This window comes from Biomphalaria glabrata, chromosome 13 (assembly GCF_947242115.1).
Source record: "Biomphalaria glabrata chromosome 13, xgBioGlab47.1, whole genome shotgun sequence".
Classification (NCBI taxonomy): Eukaryota; Metazoa; Mollusca; class Gastropoda; family Planorbidae; genus Biomphalaria; species Biomphalaria glabrata.
This window is the reverse complement of record NC_074723.1, coordinates 8,180,350-8,195,025: the sequence shown is the minus strand read 5'-3', so window position 1 is coordinate 8,195,025 and position 14,676 is coordinate 8,180,350. Positions and strand designations below refer to the sequence as shown.

General features: G+C 32.4%; 1 protein-coding gene across 1 annotated transcript; it reads right to left on the bottom strand.

Moving 5' to 3' along the window:
• Positions 1–4,993: 4,993 nt before the first annotated feature.
• LOC106056063 (mitochondrial 2-oxoglutarate/malate carrier protein-like) lies at positions 4,994–13,825 on the bottom strand. The gene is made up of 10 exons (XM_013212633.2): positions 13,672–13,825; positions 11,865–11,926; positions 11,294–11,384; positions 11,071–11,154; positions 10,112–10,231; positions 9,479–9,569; positions 8,849–8,939; positions 7,107–7,206; positions 5,998–6,049; positions 4,994–5,834 (listed from the first exon to the last, which is right to left on the bottom strand). Exons 1-10 carry the CDS (start codon positions 13,746–13,748, stop codon positions 5,658–5,660), a joined length of 945 nt encoding a protein of 314 aa, XP_013068087.2. The 5' UTR covers positions 13,749–13,825; the 3' UTR covers positions 4,994–5,657.
• Between the last annotated feature and the right edge of the window lie 851 nt (positions 13,826–14,676).

The following is a 14,676-nucleotide window of genomic DNA, read 5'->3' as shown; positions in this document are numbered from 1 at the left end:
AGCAAGAAATCATGTGGCTTTATTGGGCACACAATGCGAAATACAGAAGACAGTAGCTACTATACGTTTAATAAATTTATATTGCGCGATGGCTAAGTGGTTAAGCGCTTGGCTTCCGAACCTGGGTTCGAATGTCGCCCGCGGTGAAGAATGAAATTTTGAATTTCGGGATTTTTTAGGGTCTCCCTAAGTTCACCCAACTCTAAGGGGTACCTGCCTTTAGTTGAGGAAAGTAAAGGGAGATTGGGCGTTGTGCTTGGCCACATGACACTCTGCTCGTTATAACTGTTGGCCTAAGAAACAGATGACCATAACATTATCGGCCTTATAGATCGCAGTCTGAAAGTGTTAGTATGTATATACATATATATGTTACGCTATTCAGTCTCTAGGAGTAATGTCCCTTTTTGACTGTTGTTGTTACCTTTAATGGCGTTCTCAATAAAAAGCTGATTTGTCAGTTAGCTAGCACAGGGGTCAGCAACCTTTTGAGTCGAAAGAGCCAAAAATTAAAATTTACAAAATTTTAAAGTTTTAAAGAGCCACACATTTTTTTTTTTTTTGCTTACAACATTAACTTCAACTTCAATAACAAACAATCGAGCAAACGAATTTCTATGGGAGCGTTGGCTTCGCATGGTTTTAGAAAGTTTGGATACATTTGGCTCATAACTTGTTCTTTTTAGATTAAACGACTCTAAATTTTCAATTTTTAGATGGCTTCTTACTTTGCTTTTAATTATATTCATGAAAAAAAAAACACGCTTTATCGCACGAATATGTCGATCCGTAGATAGTCAGCCCTGCAAATGCTAACTTCTTCCCTTACTGTAGCAATCTGGAAGATTATTCTATGCGCCGAATCAACCCGCGTCATATCTTTTTCGCGATACTGCTTTAGACATTGAAAATGAAGTAACTTACTTCTCTGGATACCTTCTGCAAAAGAATTAATTTATCTTCAAACCAATTCTTCTACCAAAACATAGGATGGGTTTCCCTTTCCTTTCAGTTTTAGATTCAGCTCATTTAATTTCTCTGTTATATCAACCATCAAATAAAATGTTTGCAAATATTTGTCGTTCTGTAATACAGGGAGATTAATGCCTTTATCGTTTAGGAATGTATTTATTTCATTCAAGCAAAAAACAAAACGTTTCAACCTTTAGAAAGCTATCGCACTTTATTTGGAAGAATGAGCTCGGAATACTGAGTGTCCATTTCGTTTAAGAATTCTTTAAACTGACGATGGTAGAATGCTTTTGTCAAGATGCTGTTAACAATCTTGATTACCAAATTTATTACCTCGACTGGTTCGGTCCAAATGGTTTTGGACACAAAGCGCTACTTGGTGTATTATTCAGTGAAACGTAAGAATTTGATGGTTTATTTTGCTTCGAAAGATCGTTAGTGCCCCTTTATTTTGTTTTGTATCTAACAAATACAACTTTGTTTAAATCGATCTTATTGTTATCAATGTATTTTTGCAGGCATGCACTATATCTTTCCCTCTAGTTTATCCCGAGAGCGGTAGCAATCCTTGAAGTTCTTCCTTTGGACCTTGGGAAGACATATACCTAATAAAATAGGCAACTTGTGCCGCGCCGTGACTAGCAAGTGACAAAAGAAAGTTGAATATCTTACGCCTGTAAATATGTTACATTTAAAGACATTTTAAATATTCTATCTTGTACTGTTTTAGCAGATAGTAACAAATCTCTGAATTTTTTATTTTCAAGATTTCTAGTTTGTTTTTGAAATCACGAAAAGTTCTTCAGATGCACGTAGGAAGCAGTCTTTGACATACTCACTATCTCTAAATGTTTGCCTTTTTGTGCGATTTCTAGTGGTACCACAAAGCTTGCCAGATTAGTATTGCTTGTAGATTGCTTCAAACTTTAAGAAAATAATTGCTTCTAACTCATTTACTTGAAACAACAAACTTTTCGTCACAGCCAAAGCTAGTGGTGAAGATGCAAATTCGTCTTGCGTCGAAAGCGAATTGAAACCTACATAGAAACATTCGACGATGGCGTCATTCGTGAGCTTCTGACAGACTGACAACAGTGACGACGCGTGTAATGGGGAAGGGGTGTCTGATAGATAGAATCGGTGCCTAATCCTAGTTAAACGATTCAGAACTATTTTAAAAAATTGTTTCGGTAAAATAAATAATATTTGCGTATGGAACTAAAGAGCCGCAGATTCACATCCAAAGAGCCGCATGTGGCTCGCGCGCCGGAGGTTGCCGACCCCGGAGCTAGCATACGAGTTATGTGCTTAATCGTTTCATGTCATCTTATCAAGAGAAAGGGGAACTTTATTTTTTTGTTGCCAACATAACAATCAGGCAAAAATCATCTTTCCCAAATGTACTTCAAGTAGATAAAGATTTGCTTGTCATGTAGTCAACGTCTACCCATTATAACTGCAATTGTCATTTGAGATAGATGTCAAGTATGCTAGCAATAATCAGGCTACTTATTTGAGGTGGATGTTGTTAGGAAACTATTAAAGCTTGATGGACATCAGTTGGTCGGGAATTGCTAGCTTATAAGTTCCCAGCTTTCATGGGAGTTAAAATATTTCAGCACACAAATATATATTATTACAAATTTTTGTTTACTTATTCTTTTCATTGTCATGAAAGCGTTACTTAGATTAATTAATTATTATTAAAGCTTTTATATAGCGCTACTTTCATGCTTATAGCATGCTCAGAGCGCTTTTGGTCCTATTTCATTTGTGGACCAGTTGGGGGGGGGGGGTTATCTAGGAGTTGGTTTACCGTGCTGCCTTTAGGCGCTCAGTAAACACAACTCTGCCCGAGTCGGGTGTCGAACCCCGAGCCCTCTTCTAGGTAGCCAAGTCAAGCTAAGTTCAAGCGCACTTGGCCTCTCGACCACGCTTTCAGATAAAGATGTAAAGTACCTTAGTCAGGGTTAGTAATCATTAACATTTTCTACTTTAAAAAATTTAAATGTTATAAATATATAAATATTTTTACAAATTTTTAATTGAATGACTAAAGCTATTCTGATAATTACCCCCCCCCCTTTTTTTTAACCTTGTTAATTATTTTGATCTGTACAACCCTAAAATGAGCATATTGTGTTATGGTTTTTGTTCTGAAAACATTCATATATTGTGTGTAGCCTACTATATCTAGTTAAGAACAAAATAATTCAAAATTATTGATTAGTTCAATAAGAAATTATTTTACAACACAAAATGACAAAGAAACGCAAACTTTTAAGCACTACCCTGATTCTTTACACAAAGTATAAAGGGGGCTAATTCAACTTATACCCACCAAATATGACTAAGACTAAGACTGCTTTATTGATCCTTACGGAAATTTGTTGTGATTACAACAAATTTAGAGTACTATTTCTTTCCCTGTTCGATACCAAACAAAATAATTACCAATAATTAATCAACTAGTTGTTAAATTCTTTTCTACTGATTATTGTTTTTTTCAGACACAAGAAATAATTGTGCAAAATTTCCACTTGATCCGAGATTGGGTGTCAAATGTGTACAAACCTTTTACCTGTCAGAATGAGTTGATATAAGCTTTGTAAGAAATATGAAACTATTGCATGCACAATTTTGTATCAAATAAAGTGATCCGTTGCAGACAGATTATCAGTTTGTAGTGCTGAAGCAAATTCACTAACATCTCAAGAATAACTGCACTCAAATGAACAAGGTTTGACAGTATCTTAATAATTAAATAAATAGTTAATGATTAAAAACACATCACATTGCTTTCTTGTATTGGTTATTTATTCAATAATGTAATAGCTATACCCAACTTTTTTCAATTTCAATTCAGTTGCAATCTACTTTTGACAATAACCACACTCTCTACAAAAACAAAGGACAGATCATTTTTATGAAGAAAATGCTAATCTCATGTACAACAATTTCACAGTCAATCAATATGACATACAAGTAAAAAGATTCCAATTTGACCCATTCACACTTGTGATTGAGATCAATCATTTACAAATTCATTAGCTTGACTTGTGGATCAATTTCTAGAATTTCCAGATAACTGTTATTGTATATAATCTTAATGAAAGTATATTGTTTCTCTTTAAAATGTATTGGACATGTTTTGACTATGTCATTATTTCCTAAAAAAAGTATTATGCTGTTTAGACAAACATATAAAAGAAGAATACACTATCTGTTATGTTCATAGATATTGAAATTATGCCTAAATAAATATAATTTGTTAAGTTATAGATATTTGAATGATACCTATTTATACTAGGCATTAAAAAAAGTTAAAAATATTCATCACAGTTGTTTGTGTAAAAAACAAAAAAAATGGGCTGTGAACACTTACTAAACAATCCAGTACTAGGAACACAGGGTGACATCAGGATGGTCACATTTACAATAAACAATACAGTGCTAGGAACACAGGATGACATCAGGATGGTCATCCTTACACCAAACAATAGTGCCAGGAACAGAGGATGACATCAAGATGGTCACAGGAAAAAATTAACAATTTTTAACAAACTGAACAGAAACCCAAACCCTGAATAAATGGCATAGGCTCTTATTGACAATCATTTGTTAGCAGATCCTAATATTCAGAAATGGTGAAACAAGTCATTAAACAACATTCTTTTAAATAAAGAGCCTTTACAATGCAGCATTTAACCTTGTAGTCAGTCTATGAAATAAATATATGATCAAAAGACTTGACAAAAGTATTCGCCCTGAAAAAAATATAATTATTGCTTCAATATCTAGAAAAGTCAAGCTCTGGTTACATGGTAAAAATGTTTAAGAACTATATCACAAGCAACACTCAATGAGAATCTCTTCACATTGTAAGACTGCAGTAATGTTTAATTGCTTCAATCATTCTATCCTATTAAATCAATTATACCTAGAAAAACCAAACAACCACCAATGAGTGACATACAAGAAACATTACTAGACCAAAACTAAAGTTACAGTTTATCTACCTACAGGAAAGATTCAACATATATTTAAAATACTTGCTTTTGATTATTTTTTTCAAGACATTAAGTTAAAAACAAATAAGCTGGAGATCAATCAACTATGCTGCCTCAGAAACAGTGACTATACTAGCAACTTGTAAAATATTTAATTTTAGAGCTCTAGTATTTACCTAATGAAATATGCTAAAGATGTAACCCCATTTTTTTTAAACCTAGTATATATCACTCACTTGAATATTACTACTCAACATTAGCAAAAATATTCAAAATACTTAGTCATTTGTTTCTCAAAAGATACACAAACTTAAAATATCTAGCAGGTTATGGTCTAGACCAGTACTACAAGCACCAAAGTTGAACAACCATTACATTCATTTTGAGCATTAACTCAAGAACTATTAACAAAAATTAGAGCACAACATACAATTATGTAACTTCATAAATACTATAAAACATGAGACTAAACACATTGTAAAGAATGCTCTAGGCCCTACTTAGTTTTTACAATATAAATAAGTTCATCTGAAACATGTTCTAAAATTACTTTGAAGGACATACTTTATTCCCTACTACAATATATGTGAGAAAAATAAAGCATTTCATTTCACATCTGTCTACATTGTTATACATCAATACATGTCAAGTCAAGCAGCATCTTGAGTTTCTCTACTACAAGCCACCACTGGCAGATTCGTCATGAAGGACATAACGACGATAAGCTTTATTCATCTGTTCAAGAAAAATGAAAGTCAATACTGTATGAGGACCCAGTCGAGCATAGTAAGGTGTAAAGCCTTTCCACAAACTAAAGAAACCTTCTTGTCTGACTGTTTTGGACAGAACATCCTGTAACACAAGTAAAACAACAAGATAAGACTTGCTAAAATAATATGATAGGGAAAAGGGCATCAATTTAGCATGCGAAAAAAATCGGATCTCAAAAAGCTCAAGTTAGATGACAATCATATTTCTTAAGATTTTATTTAAGATGCAATTAAAATGTACTCACAACAGCTCCTGAGTATTCTGGTTTGCCATTAACTGTTTTCATGTTCTGTATCCTAAAGACAAATGAAAATTGATTTAGAAAATTATAATGAACCTTGCAGAATGAGATCACGAAAGTTTAAATCAGAAAGTGTTTAAAAAAGCATGTGTTCAAAAAACATCAAATCAGATCAAAAGTGAAAGCAGAATTTATTTTAGTAGAAAAGAATGGTATGGATAAATAAGTATAGCTTATCAACTAATAATTTATTCTATATGCAGACAAAGGTTCATAATTATACCATTAACAAATAGTCAAGAGTCTCAAGGGTAAAGAAATGAAGAGGTGATCAACTTTTTTTGTGTTTAAATTGCTCTTGTAAAATAATCAAATAAAAAACAAAGTGTGACATGGGGGATCCTAATCTTCTTCTATGCCATACAGTCACTAACAAGAATGAACAACCTAAACCTGTGCTTTTGTTATGGCACACAGACAATGTTCTCAACGTTTCCCATGAGACAAAAAAAAGTAATAAAGAAAATAGATGATGGTAGATGCAGATCTCGAGAAGAAAATCCTAGCAACAGAACTAAGATGCTACAGAAAGATCCTTACAAAGACTGCATCATAAATTAAGAGATTAGAAACAAGATTAATGCCGCCATTAGACCCCACGATGACACTGTTAGAAAATACAAACTTAAACTCTATAGCCACATCACAAGGTCCTCCAAAGATCTTCTTTCAGGGAACAATAGCAGGAAAAAGAAGAAGAGGCAGACAGAAAAAGCAATGCAAAGATAACATCACAGAATGTAAAGGCCTGTCATTGAAGAAAATTCTATCCAAGGCAAAGGACAGAGAGGATAGGAGAAAGCCAGTCAACAGATCTTATATACATGGAAATTGCCAACATCCGTTTCAAATCATTACAACAGACAGCAGCAAAGTAAATTTTTCTAATCAGCGGAAATAATGACACAAGTTACAATTTTTTTGTTATCTCATCTAAAGTATATTTCATTTTTATCTTTAAACCTCTCTTATCCTTTGTATGATTATACATTTTACTGCTATACTTTAAATTGATACAGCATTTTTTTTTATGAGTGAAAACCAGAATATACCTTGTTTTAGCAATATCAACTGGCATGGAGGCTGCTGTAGTGATAAGACCACTAATCATACTGGCAACAAAATGGAGGAAAAGGCCATCTTGAAAATAACCTGTAAAAAAAAATTGCTATTAATAACGACAGTAGAAAAAACATTTGAAACATAGTATTTTCTATTTACTGTATGAAAATTCAAGGAAACTATCAAACTTAATGGAAGGAATATTATCACAAGTCATCAAGGTCAAGTTGACAGTATGGGCAGCTTGTAATAGTATTATGAATTAGAATTGTCAAAGGTAAAAAGGGAAATTCTGTAACTAGAAAGATGAAAGGTTATAATATTTTGTTTGGATGTTGTAATTTTCTGAGTACATTATAATGTAACGTGAATTATTAAAATTTGGAATTTTATTTTAGCCAATAAATTTTTAGAAATAAATTAAAAAAAAAAATACTCAAATGTACAAATGTATCAATATACACTTAATTCACTAGGTAGATATTTACAAAAATGTTTGTTTACACAACTACACAATTTGTTTTCAAAGATACTAGAGCAACATAAACAATAAAAATTAACATTTTTCAGTAATTTGAAACTCTTTAAGAACTATAAGAACAAGAAATGCAATAATAGATGTAAAAACTGTAGAATAAACATTCATTACATTTGATTAAAAAAAAACTAAATTTTTGTTCATGCAGATCTTTAAAGAACAAGTCTTAAGATTTTCAACCAACAAAATACTTACGCAAGTAATTATCATTGTCTTATTTCAAAGAAATAAAATGCACGAAACTAAGTTATCTTTAACATTTTTGTGTTGTTACAGTAACATTTTTGTTTGCAAACTTGTTAATACCATAATTATAAATAGACTGCAAAGATATCACTGTTACTAACTGCTTAGATAAGGATTACTTGCCTAAACTGACAGACAATAATATAAGGAAGAATTTTATTAACACAATATTTGTATTGCATTCAGTCAGATGGCAAGAATACAATCTGAGAGTCAAACTGCATTTCTAGGTGTTTATTGATGAACAGACCTTAATGATATTCTGTGTCCTCACTTCTACAAGCTATATACAAGTTCCCTCTTTCAGACCTTGCGATCTATGGGGCAGATGATGTAAAGGTCATCTGTTTCAGTGGCCCATGGTTAACGAGGGTGTCATGTGGTCAATACAATGACCGCCTTTACTTTACCCAACTAATGTCGTATACCCATTAGAGTAGATTGGACTCATTAATTAAAAATCCCAGTCTTCGCCAGGATTTGAACCCCTCAGTTCGGAAGCCAAGCACTTAATGAACACGCCTCCTCTACAAGCTATATATACATACATATATATACTAATCGAAAAGTTCATAGAACAAAGTCAATGTAATGGAACAGAGAATAGCAGCACAGGTTTTATGGGTCAGGAAAAACATCTCTTTTTGCTATATTTTATCTGTTTACTTTCTGATTTCCTTAATAAAAAAAGGGGGGGGGGGGGGTCTGGTAGTCTGCACATGTATCTATTTGAGGATTGACCAACAGGCATATCAATACAAACATCACCAATTCAGTGAATCATGATAATTCAAAGTCCAAGAAAGAAGGGAGGTTTTACTCTCCACCTGAAGATTTTATATAGTTTAATAGACAAATGTCTACACAGTGTCTACATGGAGTGGGAATCTGAAATGCTTATTGATACAAACAATGGACACGGTACTGAAATGTGTCCATGACACTCACCTGTGGTAATCAGCATTTGTTTAGCTTGTGAGTAGGAAGCAAGCTGAGCAGCATTCACAACCATAGCTCTACCAACTGTTGGTATACAACCCTGATAAAAAAAAAACATGGAAAAAATAGAACAATAAAACAGAACATATTTTAATTTTGGTTTTTGTAAAACAAGGTCAATAATAATAAAGGCAATGTCTTCGATTATAAAGATTATGTATGAGTGCAGCGTTTCACAAGGCCATGCAAACCCAGTTTCAACCTGCATATTTTTTCACATCTGATGCACACAAAGCCTTCGGCCAGAGATCTATTTTAAGTTGTTTTTTTTTATGCCTTGGGTGCCTGTCTTCTATAAAGGCTTTTCTCCGGGCCTAAAATGTGTGTCTAACCACCTTCACGAGAGCTCTCCAACTGTCTGCTGCCAGCTTCTTTTCTCTTTGCCAGTAAAGGCCAAATGGCACCTGAGTTGAACTTTATAGCATTTAAACTAACGCAATTGTTTTAATTGATATAAATGATGATGGCATTCAAATCCACATTTCAAGTTAAAAGGATAGTAACAGAATCAAACCATTAAACTTATAAAACAAGTTGCATTCTTCTGTTTCAAGAAACATTGTGATAAAAACAATTTACCCTCCATAATGTCAAGACTCCTTCCTCTCTTACAATCCTTGCCAGGGCATTGAAAACATTTTTATATCCTCTTCTCTCTTCTAAAGGTAACCTGGCAGAAAAATGTTTTGAAATCACAAGTTAATTGGTACAGTATAGTTTTTTTTGTATATAAGAATAATTTTTAACAGCCAGTTTGCTACATAGCAGCTAACACCATATTATTTAGAAGTATTTTTTTCTATGTTCTATGAATAAGGTCAGGACTAGGTCTTCACATATGGTTAAGGTCATTGTAAACTAAACTTCAGAATGTTCAAAGTGTTTAACCTTTTCCCTCCGTAATTATTTACTGTGTTCCAATGGAATTATTCATTTTGCTCATTTGTGTTTCACTACCCTGTTATAATTAAACTTCAATAACTTTCTTTTATGTAATCAGGAAATGTTATATTAGGTAAATAATTCTAAAAGAATGCATACTCTTTTTATGGAACACCAAGTTAAGTTTATAAAACCAAAAATCTTTTTATTTAATGGGGTAAAATAACATTGGTATCATCAGTTAGGAGAGAAAGAGTTAAAAAGATGGTACAAGTGAAAGGATTTACCCATTTTATAACTTTATATGCATCATGTCTATATTTTACTAACCTTCCATCAGCAGTCATTCTGATCAGAGCTACTTCTGCAGGGGTACCAACAAAAGCACCAATGCCACCAGCAGTAACACCAATTAAAGCTTTCGAAATAAAGTTTGGAGGTTTTCCATCTCTATTTATAAGAGAAAAAGAACAAATACTTGGTTTAGAGAGAAAGCATATAAAATCCTAAACATATAAAACATCCTGTAACAGTGAATCCCAACAAAAATGTTTATAATGTATTTCTAACACATTTTGAAAACCAATTAATAAATTAGTTTTTATGGGATAACACTAATGAGATGAAACTGGGTGGAGGGCACATTCTACCATGAGATATACAAAATGTATGAAGACCCACCTATAGTGATGGGAAATAAAAGAGAACAGACTTTGTTGGGCAGGTCACCTTGAATGAAAGAATCAGAACAGAGGAGCAAAAATTGTATACCAACAAAACCAAAATGCAGGCGACCATGAATACAGTTGATTGATAATGTAGAGATAGATCTACAACTTAGAGTTTGGGAATGGAGAAGCAAAGCTCAAGAGAGATTTGAATGGAAGGATGTACAGAAGCAGGCCAGAGCCTACATAAGCTGTAGCAACACTGGGATGGATGGAAAATAATAATTTAAAAAAATGAAATCTATAAGATAATATTTTTCATTATTGTGCCAAATTCTTTACAATATAAATACTGAATATTTACTTTAATTTTTTTTTAGGGTTCATTCACACACACACACAAATGTTAATAAATTTTAAATGAAAATAAAGTATATAGTCTACTTAGAAATCTATTTTTTTTATTTTTCAAATAACAGTTAGAAAGAGATGTATGTCTAAAAAAAAAATTTTAAAGATGGAAAATAGTGTAACACTAAGAGGGCATTACACTGACAGTTTTGTGCAAAGCAAAAAAAACATGGTTAAAAAAAAAAAGATCCATCATTATTTACAAATTACCTGGACATCATGTCAAAAAGTGATGTGTATATCCCTAATCGTGTGGTAGTGTATGTGGCTTGGCGCAACAGTCCGGCACTTAGACTGAAAGAAAAAAAAAAGATTCCAATAATAATATAATGTAACATTGAAAGACAAAATAATATTTAGAATCCAGTTGATATTTTAATGTTAAAGTTCACAGGAAATTTCAGTAGAGTATATCTAGAAATGAATTACCTACCCTGTGTATATCCCTGATAGCCCTTCATTCTTGAGGATAGAAGAAAGTGCATGAAAACTAGTTTTGTACTGTTTTTTGGCACCACCAACACCTAAAAGATTAAAAACAGCTAAAACTTTTGCTGAATTGTTTACTATCACATGATTTTTAAATAACTTTGATTTTGATAAGGGCTTTTTGTACATAATCTTCTTTTCTTATATAGTACAGACGTTACTTCAAAAAGAAGATGATTACATTCTACGCGTCATGCATTTATTCATTCATGTCATTATTTTCTTTTTTAATATAAAGGTAAATTTTATCATATATTTAAATTGCTTTTTTTCTTTCTCTGTGTTTATAATAAATAATACTTCTTTCTATAGAGATAGTTTCAGATCTAATATTTTGAAATGATTACAATTGATAAAAAAAAAAAATTAAAAAAAAAGAAATGTTTGAAAAATATTGTTTATATAAATTTTAATGCATATTATGATATTCAATTTAGGCAATCTTTCAAAATTTTATAATTTAAAAGTTATTTTATGGACCTATCATTCTGATTTCTTCCTAGCTCAGGACTCACCACTAAGTTGCATGCGATTTTTAACAAGGTCCAAAGGCTGAACAAAAACAGTTGCTGCCATTCTGTGGAGCACAAAAAAAAAAAAAAAAAAAGATTAAAAAGAACAACAACAAATTTAACCCTAAGTATTACAGGTTTAGTTTTGCAATCATCATTTTATCTAGTCAACTTACTAATACCCCGATCTGGTTAATAGGTGGACCAGTTAATCGGTGGACAAGTGGCTTATTTGGACTGAATTTAAAAGTAATGAAACTGATCCTATTATATTATTTTAGTCTGATCCAGTTAATTAGACCAGCCAATTATAGTTATTATATCGTTATATAAAGATAGATCTGGTAAAATCTCTCTCTCTCTCTATATATATATATATACTTATAAATATTAGATTTAGATCTTTATTTTCTAAATATTATTTTATAAATTACTGAAATTCTTTCAAAAGAGAAGATAATTATGTCTTGAGTGTATCCATATATATAATGTTAATCTAGTTCTGCATGTTAAAGTTATATTGTTAATTAGAGACTTAAAACTTAACTTTTATTTCTAATTAATTCCTGGAATATGGAATTAGTATTTAAGAAATTTGCCTTCTTTCTGAGTATTTTATTAAATTGTATTTTAGTATTATTTGTAAGTTATGGATTTGGCCAATTTGGGGCATGATGAAAGAGTGGTGTAGCTAATAGCTTCACTTCTGAACTGAGAGTTGTTGTACTGTTGGGTGCGAAATCTTTGTGAATATTGGGATTTAATTTTGAATATATCTGGATTTTTAGGATGCCTGCTAGACAAGACTTAGACAGTAGATTTGAGTATTTTGAGTAGATCAGTCCACCTAACTGTGTACTGATGGGTACCTGACATTATCATCCCATTATTAAGAAAAGCTGGGCAAAGCTGGTGGGTAATGCTTATAAATATCTAGATTATATATCTAAGTCAAGCCATAATTATTTAAATTATTATAATAGGGTCTACATTTCTCATTAGATAAAGTATATATACTATATAGACTATAATATATACATACTGACTATAGAGTATAGACTTAGTTAGTAATATATTATATAGTCTAGATCTAGTCTAGTATACATTACAAAAAATTTAAATTGATTTAAAAATTAAAGTGATTAAATTTACTTTAGTATTAATTTATAAAGTGCAATTAGAATTTAGATCTAATAATTATAATAATATAAGAATATACAAATATAATTCAGATTTCAGTAATATAGCCAATATAGGCATTATATTTATATTTTTTATAGCATATCTTAGTATCTATAACTTAGTATAACTTTACTTAGGCAGTATAGGATATTACCGAATATACTCATATTATATAGATCTAGATACTAGAATCTAGACTAGACTAGATCTGAATATAAAATAAACTTTAATAAACTAAAGTAATAAAGTAAAAGTAAAAATTCAGTAAATTTAAAAATAAGGTTAAACTTAAATTAATGTAATAATAATAATAGTATTGATAGTTTTATTAATATTAGACTTAGGACTTAGTATTAGACTTAGATCTAATTCTAGATCTACATCTAGATTCTAGATCTAGATTTACTAGAGTCTAGTCTTTTTTAAATTTTTTAGTTTTTTATTCAAATGAGAAATGAGACAAATGACAAATGTTTCAAATGACAAATCAGACTTAATCAGAGTCTGAGAGTGGCCTGTCACTCAAGGGCAAGTTATTTTCTCTTCGTTAGATCTGGATTTATAGCACAGAGTAAAATAACAGAATTAAGTAAAGAAGTAAAGGAGTAATTTGCTAGAAATATCTTACCCGGCACTACCACCGAATAGAAATTTAATTCCTTTTCCCATTTGCTGGGGCTCGGCATTCTTTGCGGGAGCAGACATTTTTGTCCTTCACTTTCGCTTTAGCCGGAAATAGCCTTTGACACAGCAGTTGCTAAGACTAAACACGGGGTCAAAAAGTCATATCAAGTCAATATTGTATGCGCATTTTCCAGTTAAACATAATAATAATAAGGCTTGTCTTCGAGTCCGAAGATTAGTGAGGAGTGCAGTATTTCCAGTGGCTGCTCAACCCCAGCTGTGACCTATATATTTTGCCACATCCAGGACAAGCATATAATAACCATTGTCCGCAGGTGGTCAATTTAGATTTTTATTCGCCGTCTGCGTTTGTCCTCGGCAGCGGATTTTCTTTTGGTCTCAAATGTGTATTCCGCAGCCTTCGTGAGTGACCTCCAGCTGTCTCGTTCTGAGGCCGCATGCAACCAGGTGCTCTCTTCTTTGTCAGCCAAGGAAAGTTGACGCCTAAGCTGGTCTTTGAAGAGTTTCCGTGGGGCGCCTCTGCTGTTAAGTCGACCACCTTTAAGCTCACCAAAATAGACTGCATTTGGCATAGGCCTACGTTGAACATAACTAGCGTAGAAACAAGTCTAGATTCTATAATCTATTTCTATTTCAGCGGGTCCATTCTTAAGGACATGTTGTTTTTAAATCCCATTTTCTCTCTCTCTCTCTCTCTCTCACACACACACACACACACACATATATATATATACGTCACTAGTGTTGGTGTCACCCGGTGCGGTACGCCCTGGGTGTCCCACGGTACGCCAAATAACCCTCTTCCTTTCTCACCCGGGCTTGGGACCGGGAGATGGCGGAGTTAGTGTCGAGGGTGCTTAATTATAACCGTATTGTCTATCCATATTGTTTTGAGTTTTACAAGTGCTGATAAATCGAACTGTGCAATTCTAGTCTGTAGTTCAGGTTTATCGGTTCCTTCATCTGAAACGATAGCTCTGAAGTATTT

What these genes read in the sequence shown, in the direction of transcription:
- LOC106056063 (XM_013212633.2), bottom strand. Translation starts at nt 13,748, where the DNA reads ATGTCTGCTCCCGCAAAGAATGCCGAGCCCCAGCAAATGGGAAAAGGA. An exon ending in CTATTCGGTGGTAGTGCCGG is followed by an intron (nt 11,927 to 13,671) that starts GTAAGATATTTC and finishes TGTGCTCCACAG; the next exon opens with AATGGCAGCAACTGTTTTTG. An exon ending in GAGTCTTGACATTATGGAGG is followed by an intron (nt 8,940 to 9,478) that starts GTAAATTGTTTT and finishes TTTTTTTATCAG; the next exon opens with GGTTGTATACCAACAGTTGG.